Raw genomic sequence first — 13,151 nt, 5'->3', positions numbered from 1 at the left:
CTAAGTTCAGTTCTTTGCTGGAACACTAAATATCCGAGCCCTAATTATAAGTTACTGAGATGACGGAAAATAAACTTTAAAGCTCTATAGATTGATTGTAATCGGGTCAAGGAATTACACAGGATGGTCGATTTAAATATTTATGTTTCAGGATGCTGCACAATGAAATGTGTGGAGGAAGTTGAGGTACGAGGAGTTGTTTCTAAGTACTAATTAAGCGTAAATAATAATATTCATGTAGATGTCATTTAAAAATTATTTTGTTTCTTTCTTAGTAACCCTAATATCACTTTCCCTTTCCATGTAAAAACCGATATTATTTTCAAGACGTACTAAAAATAATACAAAATTTACCATTTTTTTCTTTTGCTTGACTTTCATAAATGAAAGGAGATAGTGAAATGTAACGTACCACAATCATAGATAGTGTTAATCTAAAACAAAAAATATGAATCTGAAGAATTTTCAGTGTTGCCATCCATAGAAATTACAGTGTTGCCAGAATAACAATTCTCCCAAAATCTAACTTATGTATCATGCTGTTTTGGTATCCTGTGAACTACATTTTAAATAACATTATTTAATTTTAATAATTGTATGTAAAAACTATTTTGTTTGTTTCAAACTAAATACAACTATTATTTAAAAAGTAGTTCACAGGATTTCAAAACAGCATGATACGTAATCAAATGCACTTGAGTTCGTTCCTCTAGTCGCTGCCTTAACTTAGATTTTGGGGGAAATGTTATTCTGGCAACACTGAAAATTCTTCAGGTTCATATTTTCTGTTGCAGAATAACATTATTTATGATTGTGGTAAGTTCCATTTCCTTATCTGCTTTCCCTTATGAAAAACAAGCAAAAGAAAAATGGTAAATTTTTGTATTGTTTTTAGTGTGTCAGGCTCTTAACCTATGAACTTTATGAATCCAGACATAGCAAACTATTCTGGAGACACCTTGAAAGCATTTGTTATATATAAACGTGCAAAAAATACATTTTAAATTATTTAGTTTTCAAACAATGTCAAGGGGGCGCGGTGGTTCACTTCCGGTGCTTCAGGTCCCGGGTTCGATCCCAGCTCGCGCCGTGTGGACTTTGTGGTGGACAAACACCGTGCTCGTGGGTTTTCTCGGGGTTCTCCTGTTTCCTCCCACTTTCTTCATTCCACCATTTCATTCATTTCTCATCATCCCCGTCTCCTTTAGCCTAACCGGCATAATTGTGGGACGTAAAACTCAAGGATTTCATTTCATTTTCAAACAATGTCATGAAACGCTTTTGGAAAATATTTTTCTGTGAATTCAGTGATAATGCAACAGTCAGCAAATTACACACTTGTTTCAATTCTCTGCCAGTTGCACGTTAATTTTTTTTCAATATATTTGTGCCTTCCAATGACCAACAGTCATCAGCTTTTATGAAATAACTACATATTTCCAGATAGAAGTTATTGTTGAACTTACAAGTTATGACATATTTTGTTCACTTTTATTCTTAAACGAAAACAAGTTAGTAAATACATGTTTTAAAACATTATCATGTTATATTTTTTTAAAAAATAATTTTTAAATGGAATCTACATCAGTATTGTGATTTACGTCTAATAAGTGCTTAAAACTGTCTTCCCATATTCCAACTTCCTCTATATAATTGGTTGCACGTTTACCACAAGATTGTGAAATATAGATATTTAGATAAGAGCTTCCTGTGTAATTCTTTGACCCGATTATGATAGCTCTCATAGTTCTCGATCTATGAAGCTTTAAAATTTATTTTCCATCGTTTTCAGCAGCTTATAACTTTTAAAGTAGGCATTTTCTTCTTTATGATTACTAGACACTTTTTTGGTAGAGTAGAAGATGGTTATTCCCTTATCGCCATTATTTCAGCACCCTGTATATCTATCTATCTATAAATTGAAACAAATCTGTTGGATGAATACGTAAATTTCAGTTCTAGGTAAGTGTTTAACAATAACAGCATTGGTCTACAACCTAAATGCTTCGAAGACAAAATTGTCTGAAGTAATTCGCGGGTGAAGACAGATATTGGACGATGAAATTCGTAACTCGGTTCGAAGTTTGAAGATTCGAGGATATAGATGCTGTATAGTATGTATCATAATTTGTACCGTAGTTTCCGGTGCCATGATCTTGTAGCACAAGTGCAGCGTATCGCAACTTCTTTGCAGGTTTTCTTCTAAGGGCGTTAAAAGTAGCACTGGGGCAATTAGATGGATAGGTAAACAGAAAGCATTTTGCGTGCTAGCCATATGACAATTCAGCGAAGATTTCAAAGAAGCGGTTAAAAATAGAAATACAGGAAATTTTCATGAACTGATTATCTTTGTGGTGCTAAACGAAGAGGCTTCTTGCAACACTTGACTACAGATTGACTCTGTTGTGTGTATGTTTGCATACACCGATTTCACCATTTTTGGAATTTCAACCCGTTGCGGCAGGGGTACTGGAATTTATTATTATTGTATGTTATTCTTGATCTGCTTGATCTACTGCGACGAAATTTCGTTTATGTGGCTTTTCGCGTCAGAAAATATAACAGTTACCTTCAGAAATTGACTATTGACTAGAAATGGGAAGGGGGAGATCGTCACTTGTTTCTGTCGAACTATTGGATGAAATTTTTTATATGAAAACTTACATCAAAGTAAGAATACAAATATCGCATTCACTAGCACGAGTTCTAGAAATTCTTCCTTGAAATTGAAAATACGGGAGGAAAATTTATAGTTAGGATAGTTTTGAACTGAATATGAAGAAATAGGAACCTGCCAATCATGTACATTAATTCAATAAGGTTGAAGTACAGATGAGAGGCGGTACTTTTTGAATCATCTGACTTAACTTTTAAACGGACATAAGGAATGTAGAATCTAGAATGTAGTTTCAGCTATTAGTTTATAATTACTGTGAGCTTTTAATAATAAATAATTGTGCTTTTATTCAATATCAGATAATGGGGAAGGTAATGGAGAAGTTCAAAGCAGAAACTACAGAATGTTACATTTCGGTAATGAAATAAAAAAAAATGACTAATAAATAGATGTAGTGTTGGAAATAACTGTGGGCAAAGGGTTGAAAGAAAAGGTAATGAAAGTAGAATTTGTGGATGATAGGATTATAAAGTGAAAGAAAGATATAGTGGCGTTACTGATTTCAGCTATTAGCTACGAGACGGTTGAAGTGGAAGCAAATATCAGAAAGGTAAAACAATATCACCACACAACAGTTCGAATATTCATTTATTTAAAGATCTATCGTAGTATAATTCATATATGAGATTGTTGTTACTTGCTACGATGATAATACAAAGATTACACAGTGGTTTTGATTACTTAAAGTGCACTATATTTCAAAATAATTATTAACTACTTCAATATACTTCTATATTATGTGGCGTGCTACTGCATTATATTTTTACAGTTATTCATAAACAAATTCCTGGTAACGAAAACTGTTACTACAGCAACCAGATTACTGTCCTAACGACGAATAAACAAACATTTGCATCTATCGACGGAAAAATAAAACATTTAAAATCAAGATTATGCATGACATTCATTATAACATTTCTTGTTCTTCTTCTAATTTGTAGCTAGTGCCAGGCAAAATAGCATTTTCACCCTGAATATTAAATAAGATGAACGAGGAAAATACATGTTATCGTTGTAAAGGCAAATGAAATCAATGTTTGAAAGAAAATGGATGAGTGCATAATGCAGGTTTATTACGAACTGTTATTGCGTTTGTTAGGAAAGGATAGGAAGGTAATATGGTAAATAAATATGATTTAGGGAAAAGAAATAACATGGAAAAATTTGCTAACCTTTCATGGACAAAAGTCATTAGTAATAGGAAATACTTCATTCAACCAGCGCAGGACAAGAAGACCTACATGAAAGTCATGATTAGACTAAGGGATGTATGAAAGAAATGATTTAGAGTATTGTCAAAAATACCTCCTGTCTAGTAGGTCGATATCTGGTGATACCCAAAGTGAAAATTGTAGTCAGAACGGAAGTAGGAAACAGGAAATCGGATAAAGGAACTCTGAGAAATGAGAAAGTGAGAAATCTATTCGTTCGAAAATCAAAGTAAGTTTTTGAATTCGAAAATAAATAAGCAAAAGTAGTAAGAGGCATTGGAATCATATTAAACTATACATGTATTAAACTGTCAAAAAATGGGTGGGATATTGGAATCAAAGCACTGTTCTGAAACTGAAGAAAGAATTGAATTTTTCCTGGTAACGTGATTTTAGTAAGTCTTCTCGGCCTATGAGACAGGTGAATCTATTGACACCCGGCGTTTCGAATGCAGACATTGCATTCAAATCGTCGGAACGTCGAATGTCAATACATTCACTTGGCTGATAGCCTGAGAAGACTTGCTTAAAAGAAATGGGTTACTGAAGAAGCGTTAAAGAGAAAATATGTGAAAGGAAAGTGTGAAAGCAGGATAATACCGAGCAAGGGATAGGAGTATATGGAACAGAGAGCAATTGAGAAGGCTAGGAAGCATATATGAAGAGACAGAGAAATTAGAGAGAGAGAGAGAGAGAGAGAGAGTAAAGTAATTGAAGACATATACCGAGAAGTGAAATCAATAGAAATAATTCAAAGGAGATGAAGAAAAATGTGATAGTAGAAAAGAGTAAGATAATAAAATCACACTATGAAATCATGTATCAAAGCTTTTTTACGTGTGAATTTAGATTTTTTTCTTCTGTAGTTGGCAGTTTTTCCATCTTAAAGTGATAAAAACACTATTTGCTATATCACAAACACCTTTGATATGAGATTCCTGAACACCAAATTAAAATACAAAAATGAATATTCAATATTGTTTGATTTCAGAACCATACATCCACGTTATTTTTATCTTCATTTTCAGTGGAAAAGTCTTCTTTATACTTCTTGCTCATTGGTAACTCATAACATAATGCAATACAGTCTTTTATTCCATTCACTTTTTATAACAGGATATGCTGCCTACTCTTATAATTGACTTGCAGACCATTTTTATGACCTACCCTAAAAGTGTCTCCGAATGTTTCGTTATTTATGAATGCTTCCATGTTCGAAAGTGTGCGAATTGATCATTGATACAGGCTACATACATGTTACTCAACCGTCATTGTAGACGCTAGTTTTTCGACTATAGACGTCTCTCGATAATATCCCTAATACAAAATATTTTACATGAACAAATACTTGAAAAAGTAAACTGGAAATTTCAGAAGAAAGCTCTCGGCTCGGTATACTGCGACCCAGGGTTGAGAAATAATACTAAATATTCCTTTGTCCTATTGAATTACTAAAAGAAAGTATGTCAGACAATTTTCCCCTGTTGATATTTGCATCTTACAAAATATGAGGTTTATTCGTTTGTTAGTTTAAAAATTACAAGGACGCGATAAATCGTCCACACACACACACTCTCTCTCTTTATATATATAACATATAACATTCCTTTTTTTCAGGTAACCACGGAGGAGATATGGATGATGAAGAGGACACTTCAATCTACCAGGCAATTTTGTCCCCGGGTTGCGAAGACGTTAGGCTAAAGAAAGGTTTGTGAATAACTCAAAGACAAAAGAAGGTAGTTAAAGGGATTTTGAAAAGCTACGAGTTGAATGTTAATTACTCCTTCCACTCTGTAATTGTTCTCACTGTGATTTAAACATTGCAGAATGGTATTCTTAACCATTTTGCTGTGTATGGATAGATTTCTTATTAATTTAGTTTTCACAGATTCCAAGGTATGTTTCATAATGTGATATATTCTTGTAGTACTTCGGGACATGACGACCAGTCGTAACACTTAAAGTTAATAATTGAACTAGATATTATTAGTGTTAGTTCTGACAGCCCTTTCCGTCCCATTATTGTAACTACAGTGTTCTTGTAAATGTGCTGGGAATCTTAGAATTTTGAATTATCGTAGTATTCACATTGCTTTGTTTTGGAGTACCCTGTTACAATACCCTGGGCCGATCCATATTCTGATGTCTTTACCATAATCTTCTTTGGCCAGTAGCGTTTTATCGTTCTTTTTGGTTAAATCTTCAATGTAATTGTGCAAGAACCAGAACGTAAGTAGGATTTCGACCTCGACATAACTATCGGTAATAGAAAGAAAACATTGCAGTTGTAAATTTAAAAAAGTTTTCAACACTGAAGAATCCAAAACGACCAGTAAAATATCACATTAGGAACCATCATAGATCTCAATTCTGCGAGAAACTACTAATGACGAAAATGGGAGTAGTAGTGAGATCAAGCAGGTATCCATGAATACATATATAGTATGATGTATATCAGGGTGGAACATATAAACTGGTTGAGAATGGCTAACCTTATGAAGAAACAAGGAAAACAGATGATCACAGTGGCTTTAGAGTCAAGACGCACTGACGTTTACTTTCCGAGATTGAACTAACTGGCCGTATCAGTACTCTTATGATGCAAAGCTAACCATAAGATGAAAAGTGAGTTTAATACAAAGGAATAAAATATTACTCTCTGTGTTGCATCACCCAATGTTCCGAGCATGAGAACATTTTAATACATAAAAAAAGTAGCAGCGAACACAATAACCAGTTTATACAGAACGAGGAAGATTTTACATATATGACCTCATAATAGCTGAAATGCACGGAATAATAGGTTTATCGAAAATATTTGAATCCTCTATCATCCTTAGGAGGCGTATTTAAATTACAGTCATAAATCCAAGCTGCACACAAGTACTAAATAAGTTGAAAAAGTGATTCTTAATGGTCACCGGTTCTATATGAAAAAATTAAATCCCCCTTTTTCCCTTTTGAATACACATTTCAATAAAAGTGTAATGGTTAAAACACAGATCGACTCGAGTGGAAACTATTTCAAACGGTTCAACGGTGGGCAGTATAGCGGATAAATGTTCAATCAGACCTTCATCTTTATATATATATATATATATATATATATGCAGTATATATTTAATCGCTGAATTTAATATATGCCACAACAATGAAATATTTTTTATAAAATGAGATGGAATTTTTAACTTCTTGAATTAAATTTAAATAGCTGTTTATCCATGTTATATATATGTACATTAGTTCAGTAGTAAAATTTTAACCTAGGGACTTGACTGAGATGATATTCTAATAAAATATATTTAAAAGTGAAATTTTAAAATTTACATAGGAACCCATTAGACAGGCTCTGGTGGATCTTGTCCCTAAGAACTAAATTATTAAAACTAATAGAGAATGAGAATTTAAATAGAGGAGGGTAAATACATGAAGTAAAATATATAGTAATAAGGGGGAGGGGGATAAAAATGTAAACAATTAGGGATCGCAACAATGCAACTTTCATATGGGACCCGCAGTGACTCACTTCTGGCGCGTTGGTCTTTGATCTGATCCCAACTTCCGCCGACTAAGCTTTGTGGTGGACAAACACCATGAACGTAGGTTTTCGTGGAGTTTTCCCAGTTCCTTCCTCTCTTCATTCTAGTATTATCATCCATCTCATCATCAGGATCTCTATCTCAGCTTCGGAGGATAATTGTGGAACGTTAAACTATATATACACACAGGGTGTTACATAAAGGTCTCGCAATATTTTGTGAATAGATTTCTCACATCAAAATAAGAAAAAAAAAAAAAAAAAAAAAAAAAAGTCCACGTGGACCTGTGCTGAAAAGTGAATAGTTTCTGAGTTATAGGATACCGAAAACGTGAAACAAGTGAACTTTAAAAGTTCATAGCTCCACTGCTATGGGACCTATCGTAGTCGGATCAAGACATCACTGAGGAACTCTTATGTGAACTATCCAAATATCCGTGTTTAAGAATGCCCCGCACACCGATTATTAGAGAGGTAGGTGGAGAGTGATCAAGTACTCCCAAACAGAATCTCTAAAAATGATTGTTCAAGTACCGGAGGTTCTGAAAGATGCATATTTGGGTAGTTCACATACTAGTTCTTCAGTGATGTCGTGACCCGTCTACGATCGGTCCTATAGCAGTGGAACTATGGACCTTAAAAAATTCATTTTTTCACGTTCTCGGCATCCTATAACTACGAAACTATGCACTTCCGACCACAAGTCCATTTAAAGCGTTTTCTTATTTTGAAGTAAGGAATCTATTCCCAGAATGTTTGACAAATTTTTGTAACACATTATAAAACTAGATCCCGTAAAGTCTTGCAGGTAAATTTTGTAGTACATTATGAAAGCAAATACAAGCTGATAAATAACTAATAGGTACTGAAATTTCAGAAAAGAGGTCTCAGAATTTCTGTGAAAGTGAAACAGTAGCATTAGTTCATTGTTTGTTAATTATGCGTTTTGGTTTGATCTTGTTTTATTGCCCGGGTTTTGCAGTTATCAAACTTACGCGTTATAGCTTGAGAGTGTGAACAATAATACAGGGTGATTTTTTTTAAAAACTCAGATTTCATTTGGGTCTAGAATTTCTAAATGAAGTCCGAATTTCTTGTGGTTTGTGGCAAAAGAATCAAGGAAGGATAAGAGATTTATGGGACTATGTTTACTGGTTTAAAATCATTGCAGAACAAATTACGTGTTAGTGGTAACACCTATAAATCACATGTTGAATAGCTATAGCCGCTTTCTTGCGACAAACGACGGAGAGATTTCTTGTTGCGACCTAAGGAGTCGATAACTGACATCTTTCACAACACCCACATGTTTCCATGTCTCACTCAGAAGCGATTCTGTTTCTTCCAATTTATTCACTAGTGACCATATTATGTTTCTGTCTCGGGCAGAACTTGAGACAAATTTGTTTCTAAATGCCCTTTGCGTAGCAACAACAGATCCAGTTCTCCATAAACTTTTAATGATAAACTCATGTTGCTCCAAAGAGTACACTATTCTCACTCTGTCTTGATCATACTCACACAGTAGCACAGAACTGTACATCACAATTCCCAATACAAGGCCCAGCTTCCTGTTTCTTCTTGACCTTGACGAGGTTGCTATCTAAGGAAGAAAATTCAAACCTCTGCACCGCACCTAATTCCAATTGTAAGATACACTGGCGAATATTTGCTGTATATCTTGATGCATGGACGATATTGCCCCGGGGGGAATTTAAACCAGTAAACATAGTGCCATAAATCTCGCATCCTTCCTTGATCATTTGCCACAAACCGCATGAAAATCGGACTTTAGTTAGGAATCCTACACCCAAATGAAATCCATGTTTTTTTTAAAAAAAAAAAAAAAAAAAAACAGCCTGTGTTTAATGGTTGGAAAACAATCTACAAAGGTAAAAAGTACGCAAATACGCCATCAGGGTGGTTTGTAGTACAAAAGTTAATATAATAGTCTACAGCATTTTTTAAATTCAGTGTTACATATCATTTAGTTACTTATATAGTCGGTGCGCCTTCAAAAACCGCTATGTGCAATTTTTGATCAAAATGCTATATTTGCAGATATAGGAGGAGTTTGGTGTGGAGCATGTACCTACAAAAAATCTTGTGTGATATCATTTCTTTAAGAGATGAGTACGTCGTAGATCAAAACCTGCCGTCTGATGTTGCGATCGAATTGCTCCTACCATTTTCCGCCAAGTGTCACCATACACACAAAACAGATTTTGTTAAAATGGTAACAATTATGGGCGCCCATACCTGATTTTCTTTCTGTCGTATAGCAAACAGTGCATTCTTTTTTATCTCTTCTATAAAATCTTGGGTGTAAGATAAAGCGGGTTTTCAAGGCGCTGAGATGATTTATGTATATTCTTCATACTTACGCACTTAAAAAATTTACAAAATGACTGACCAGTTTTTCTAATTGCTTTGTTCATAAAAGAAATCAGAATCCGTTGTCCTCTATATATTGTAATTGAATATTTGCTAAATTTTGTACTCAATTTCTTTCTTTCATGTCTTCCTTATTAAATATATTTAATGTAACGTAATTTTCCACATAAGTAATTTTGCAGCATGTATCATTTCCATGTGTTAATATTCTGTACCGATATTTCCACATTTCATGTTTCTATTTTTAAAATTCTATGTTTTTAAGTTGTTTTTAAGCATTTTATGAAAGAAAATAGATAGGCTTCGACAATAAGTACACAAAAGTAATGTTTTGTAGTTTTCATTTTATTTAATCTTTAGTGTTCAAGCAGTTGCGTACGTTTAAGTTTTACTGTATTTCAAATGACATCTTTGAAAAGTAAATTTCAGTAACTTCTTTGTTGTAGTTCTTTTTGTGTATAATAGTTGTTTTTACTAGTATTTTTTTTTTTTTACTTACACTAGTTTGTGTATTATTTTGTAGCTGAAAGTGCTGTTTTTTGTTATTTATTTATTTATTTATTTATTTTGTTTGTTGTTTGTACTGTGTGTTGTAAGGGTTAATACTGTATTTGTAGCTGGAGCTCAGGAAGAGGATGGTGGGGCGGCCTCTGGTAGCGATTTAGAGGAATATTACGAAGACTACCACCTACCAATGACCCATGAGAACGTAATGTCGCGACAAAAAAGCTTTCGGAAGAAGTTGCGTGACGTCACGGTTGAGGATCCGGAAGCAGCACGCATTGAAGAGGTGGTAAAATCTGGGGAACTGAAGAGGCATTACAGCATCCGAAGAAAGATTCTGCCAGACATCGCTCGAGGGAAGGGAATGATCACATCAACCCCTGAAGACCCAGAAAAAGTGAATGGTTTTAGTATTAGTATCGGAAGTTCTGTGACGTATGAAGAAGAAAATGGCTATGAATCGATGATTGGGGAGGACACTCTTCGAAAAATTCAGGAATGTTTCGATAAGGAAAGATTTAAAGATCTGTTTTCTTTAGCTGGTCGATTACAGGACCTTCTTTCATCATCGGAGATCGAAGAAATTGTTAACAATAGTGACTTGTACACGAATATTCTTGGAGACGAAATTTTACAGGCCCTTTCTTTTTCCATGCACCCAGAACAAGAACTGAATGGAACTCCAAACGGATCCGCTCGGAATTCTTCGCATGTCCCAGGAATGGATTCATTGGATCCTGACTCTGGTTCTGATGGCTTCACCTTCGTTCGACGCAACTCAAAACGTCTCAACAAGAATGAAGGCGACAGAGTTGTGGAAGGATTATTTGTTGAGAGCCGAGGCCAGCCGACCAATCCTGGTTTGAAACGCCTTGAAGTGCCAGATTCCCTTTTAGACGAAGAACCTTCAGCTGGTATCCAAGTCAGCAATAGTACTGCAAGTAGTAATCATGTGGGAAACGTAAATGGAAATGAAAAGAGTCCAGAGAAGTTAGAGAAAACACCAACTCCTTTGACGCCAATAGTGTCAGTGAATGTTACCAGAGGCATTCCCAAGAAAGCAACAGGTTTGTTAACCTTGACCTTCATGGCTAACTCTGGTTATGGTGATGGATATCCTTGGTTGTGGTCTATTTGTATTCATTGTTTTCTATTGTGTTGTTTTAGACACTTCCTTCTTGCTTAAATTCCATTATGCTACTTATAAAAATAATTGTAATTGTAACATTAGCACTGATTTCTCTCAGATCTATCCTCGCTTATCTTCTATATTCAGACTCAATTGTTGTAGACACTTATGGCATATGTATCAAATTTAGTTCAAACAAAATCATGGTTGTTTTAGGAAAAATATAAATCTTTAAAAATTAAGCACCAAGATCCTGAAATCTAAAGATGCCGAAATAATTGATTGAACCTTCTAAATCCTTGCACTGCAATGCCCTAATGGCATAACTAGAATGTCCAATCGGCGCTGGGGAAATCGGAGTTCTGCCGTCGACTGGATAAGAAATACTGTAAAAATTTACTTAAGTTACACCATGTATTGACACTTGATATTCAATTGGTATAAGTAAATAAACAGTGGCTGAGAATTCGAGGCAAGTTCGGGAATGAAAAAGTTTCACTAATGCCAGGCCGGGGGCAACGGTCCCGGGTGCCGAAGTAGAGGGGGCGCAAAATTCGGGAGGAGAAAAGAAAAGATATATAATATGGAAACAATAAAGTAATAAAAAGTGCTCCAAATCAAGGAAAAGCAGGGTTAATTTTTGAAAATTTTCTTAGTCTTCGCTCCAATCATGGTGGTCCTTCGCGGCGGGTCTGATGGCCTGACTCATATGTACGGCGGCACCGTCGTATTCTCTCGCCCTGAGCGCTGATTTTTCACGGCATGGCACTGAGTTTCACATTAAATAGTATTGATAGAACTTTTTATTATTTTTGAGTGTAAAGAAATTAATATTGGAATGAACATATAGTTAGGCAGCGGACTCCTGTAGAGTCAGAGACATACAGAAAAACTTTACTAGGTAGAATTTTTTTTTTAATAGAAACTTTTATTTGAAACTTGTTATTTTGGTTTATTTTCATTAATGACTGTAACGTCCCGTTCAGCAACGAAGCTATATGAGTGTGGACCTACTGGTTAACGTGGAATCCGAACCACATGAGCTTCTGCCGGGAATCGAACCCGGGTCTCGTACGCAAAAGACTCATGCGCCAACCGCTTAGCCACGAATGAGCTCTATATTTTCATGAATGTTTCGAAACTTCTTCCTCTTATTGTAGTTCAATAGTTTCAAATGTGATTGTGCGGAAATTTTCAAAGTTGCTTTACTTTATGGTATAATATTTTCAAAATTATGTGCTAATGTTAAAATAAATAAAAATCAATGGATGATAGACAGTATATTAACAATAGGGTACAACTCAAACAAGTATCAACAAATTGTAAAATTCTTGGAAACTTCCCAAGAAGGTGGCCATGGACAATGAGAACGAGTGTTGGACTAAAACAACAAAATTATGTCGTGTCTCCTATCTGCTATTATAGGAAGGTGGTTTGTGTCCTTTTGCATGTTAAAATAGAATTTTTAAATTTTTATTTATTTATTTATTTGTGCACCGAGTTTATTTATCTGGCGACGTTTAATACTATGTACACTCATGTCCAAAATGATTGTCGCTTATCTGTAAGTCTTCTTGTACGAATATAAATGCATAATGATATCGCAGGGTACTTTTAATGCTGTTGCTATGTATATAATCGAGAAATGTATACTTGTGATAAATTTCATAGAAAAAAATTATAAATACGAAAATT

At 34.7% G+C, this 13,151-nt stretch overlaps 1 protein-coding gene across 4 annotated transcripts in view; it reads left to right on the top strand.

Moving 5' to 3' along the window:
* The window catches only part of LOC145673531 (uncharacterized), a 326,206-nt gene that overhangs the window by 261,105 nt on the left and 51,950 nt on the right, over positions 1-13,151 (top strand). For 3 of the 4 annotated variants that reach the window (XR_014128780.1, XM_081743320.1, XM_081743321.1), the window contains exons 12-13: positions 5,506-5,598; positions 10,441-11,394. Coding sequence is in view for 3 of the 4 variants with exons in the window: in XM_081743320.1 (XP_081599446.1) it covers positions 5,506-5,598; positions 10,441-11,394 (1,047 nt within the window). In the remaining variant the exon portion in view is untranslated. The remainder of the gene's footprint in view (positions 1-5,505; positions 5,599-10,440; positions 11,395-13,151) is intronic. The other variant, XM_081743322.1, reaches the window with a different exon arrangement.

Source organism: Thermobia domestica, chromosome 16, assembly GCF_964235325.1.
Source record: "Thermobia domestica chromosome 16, izTheDome1.hap1.1, whole genome shotgun sequence".
NCBI lineage: Eukaryota > Metazoa > Arthropoda > Insecta > Zygentoma > Lepismatidae > Thermobia > Thermobia domestica.
The sequence above is the reverse complement of the archived record's forward strand: the minus strand, read 5'-3'. Positions and strand labels throughout refer to the sequence as shown.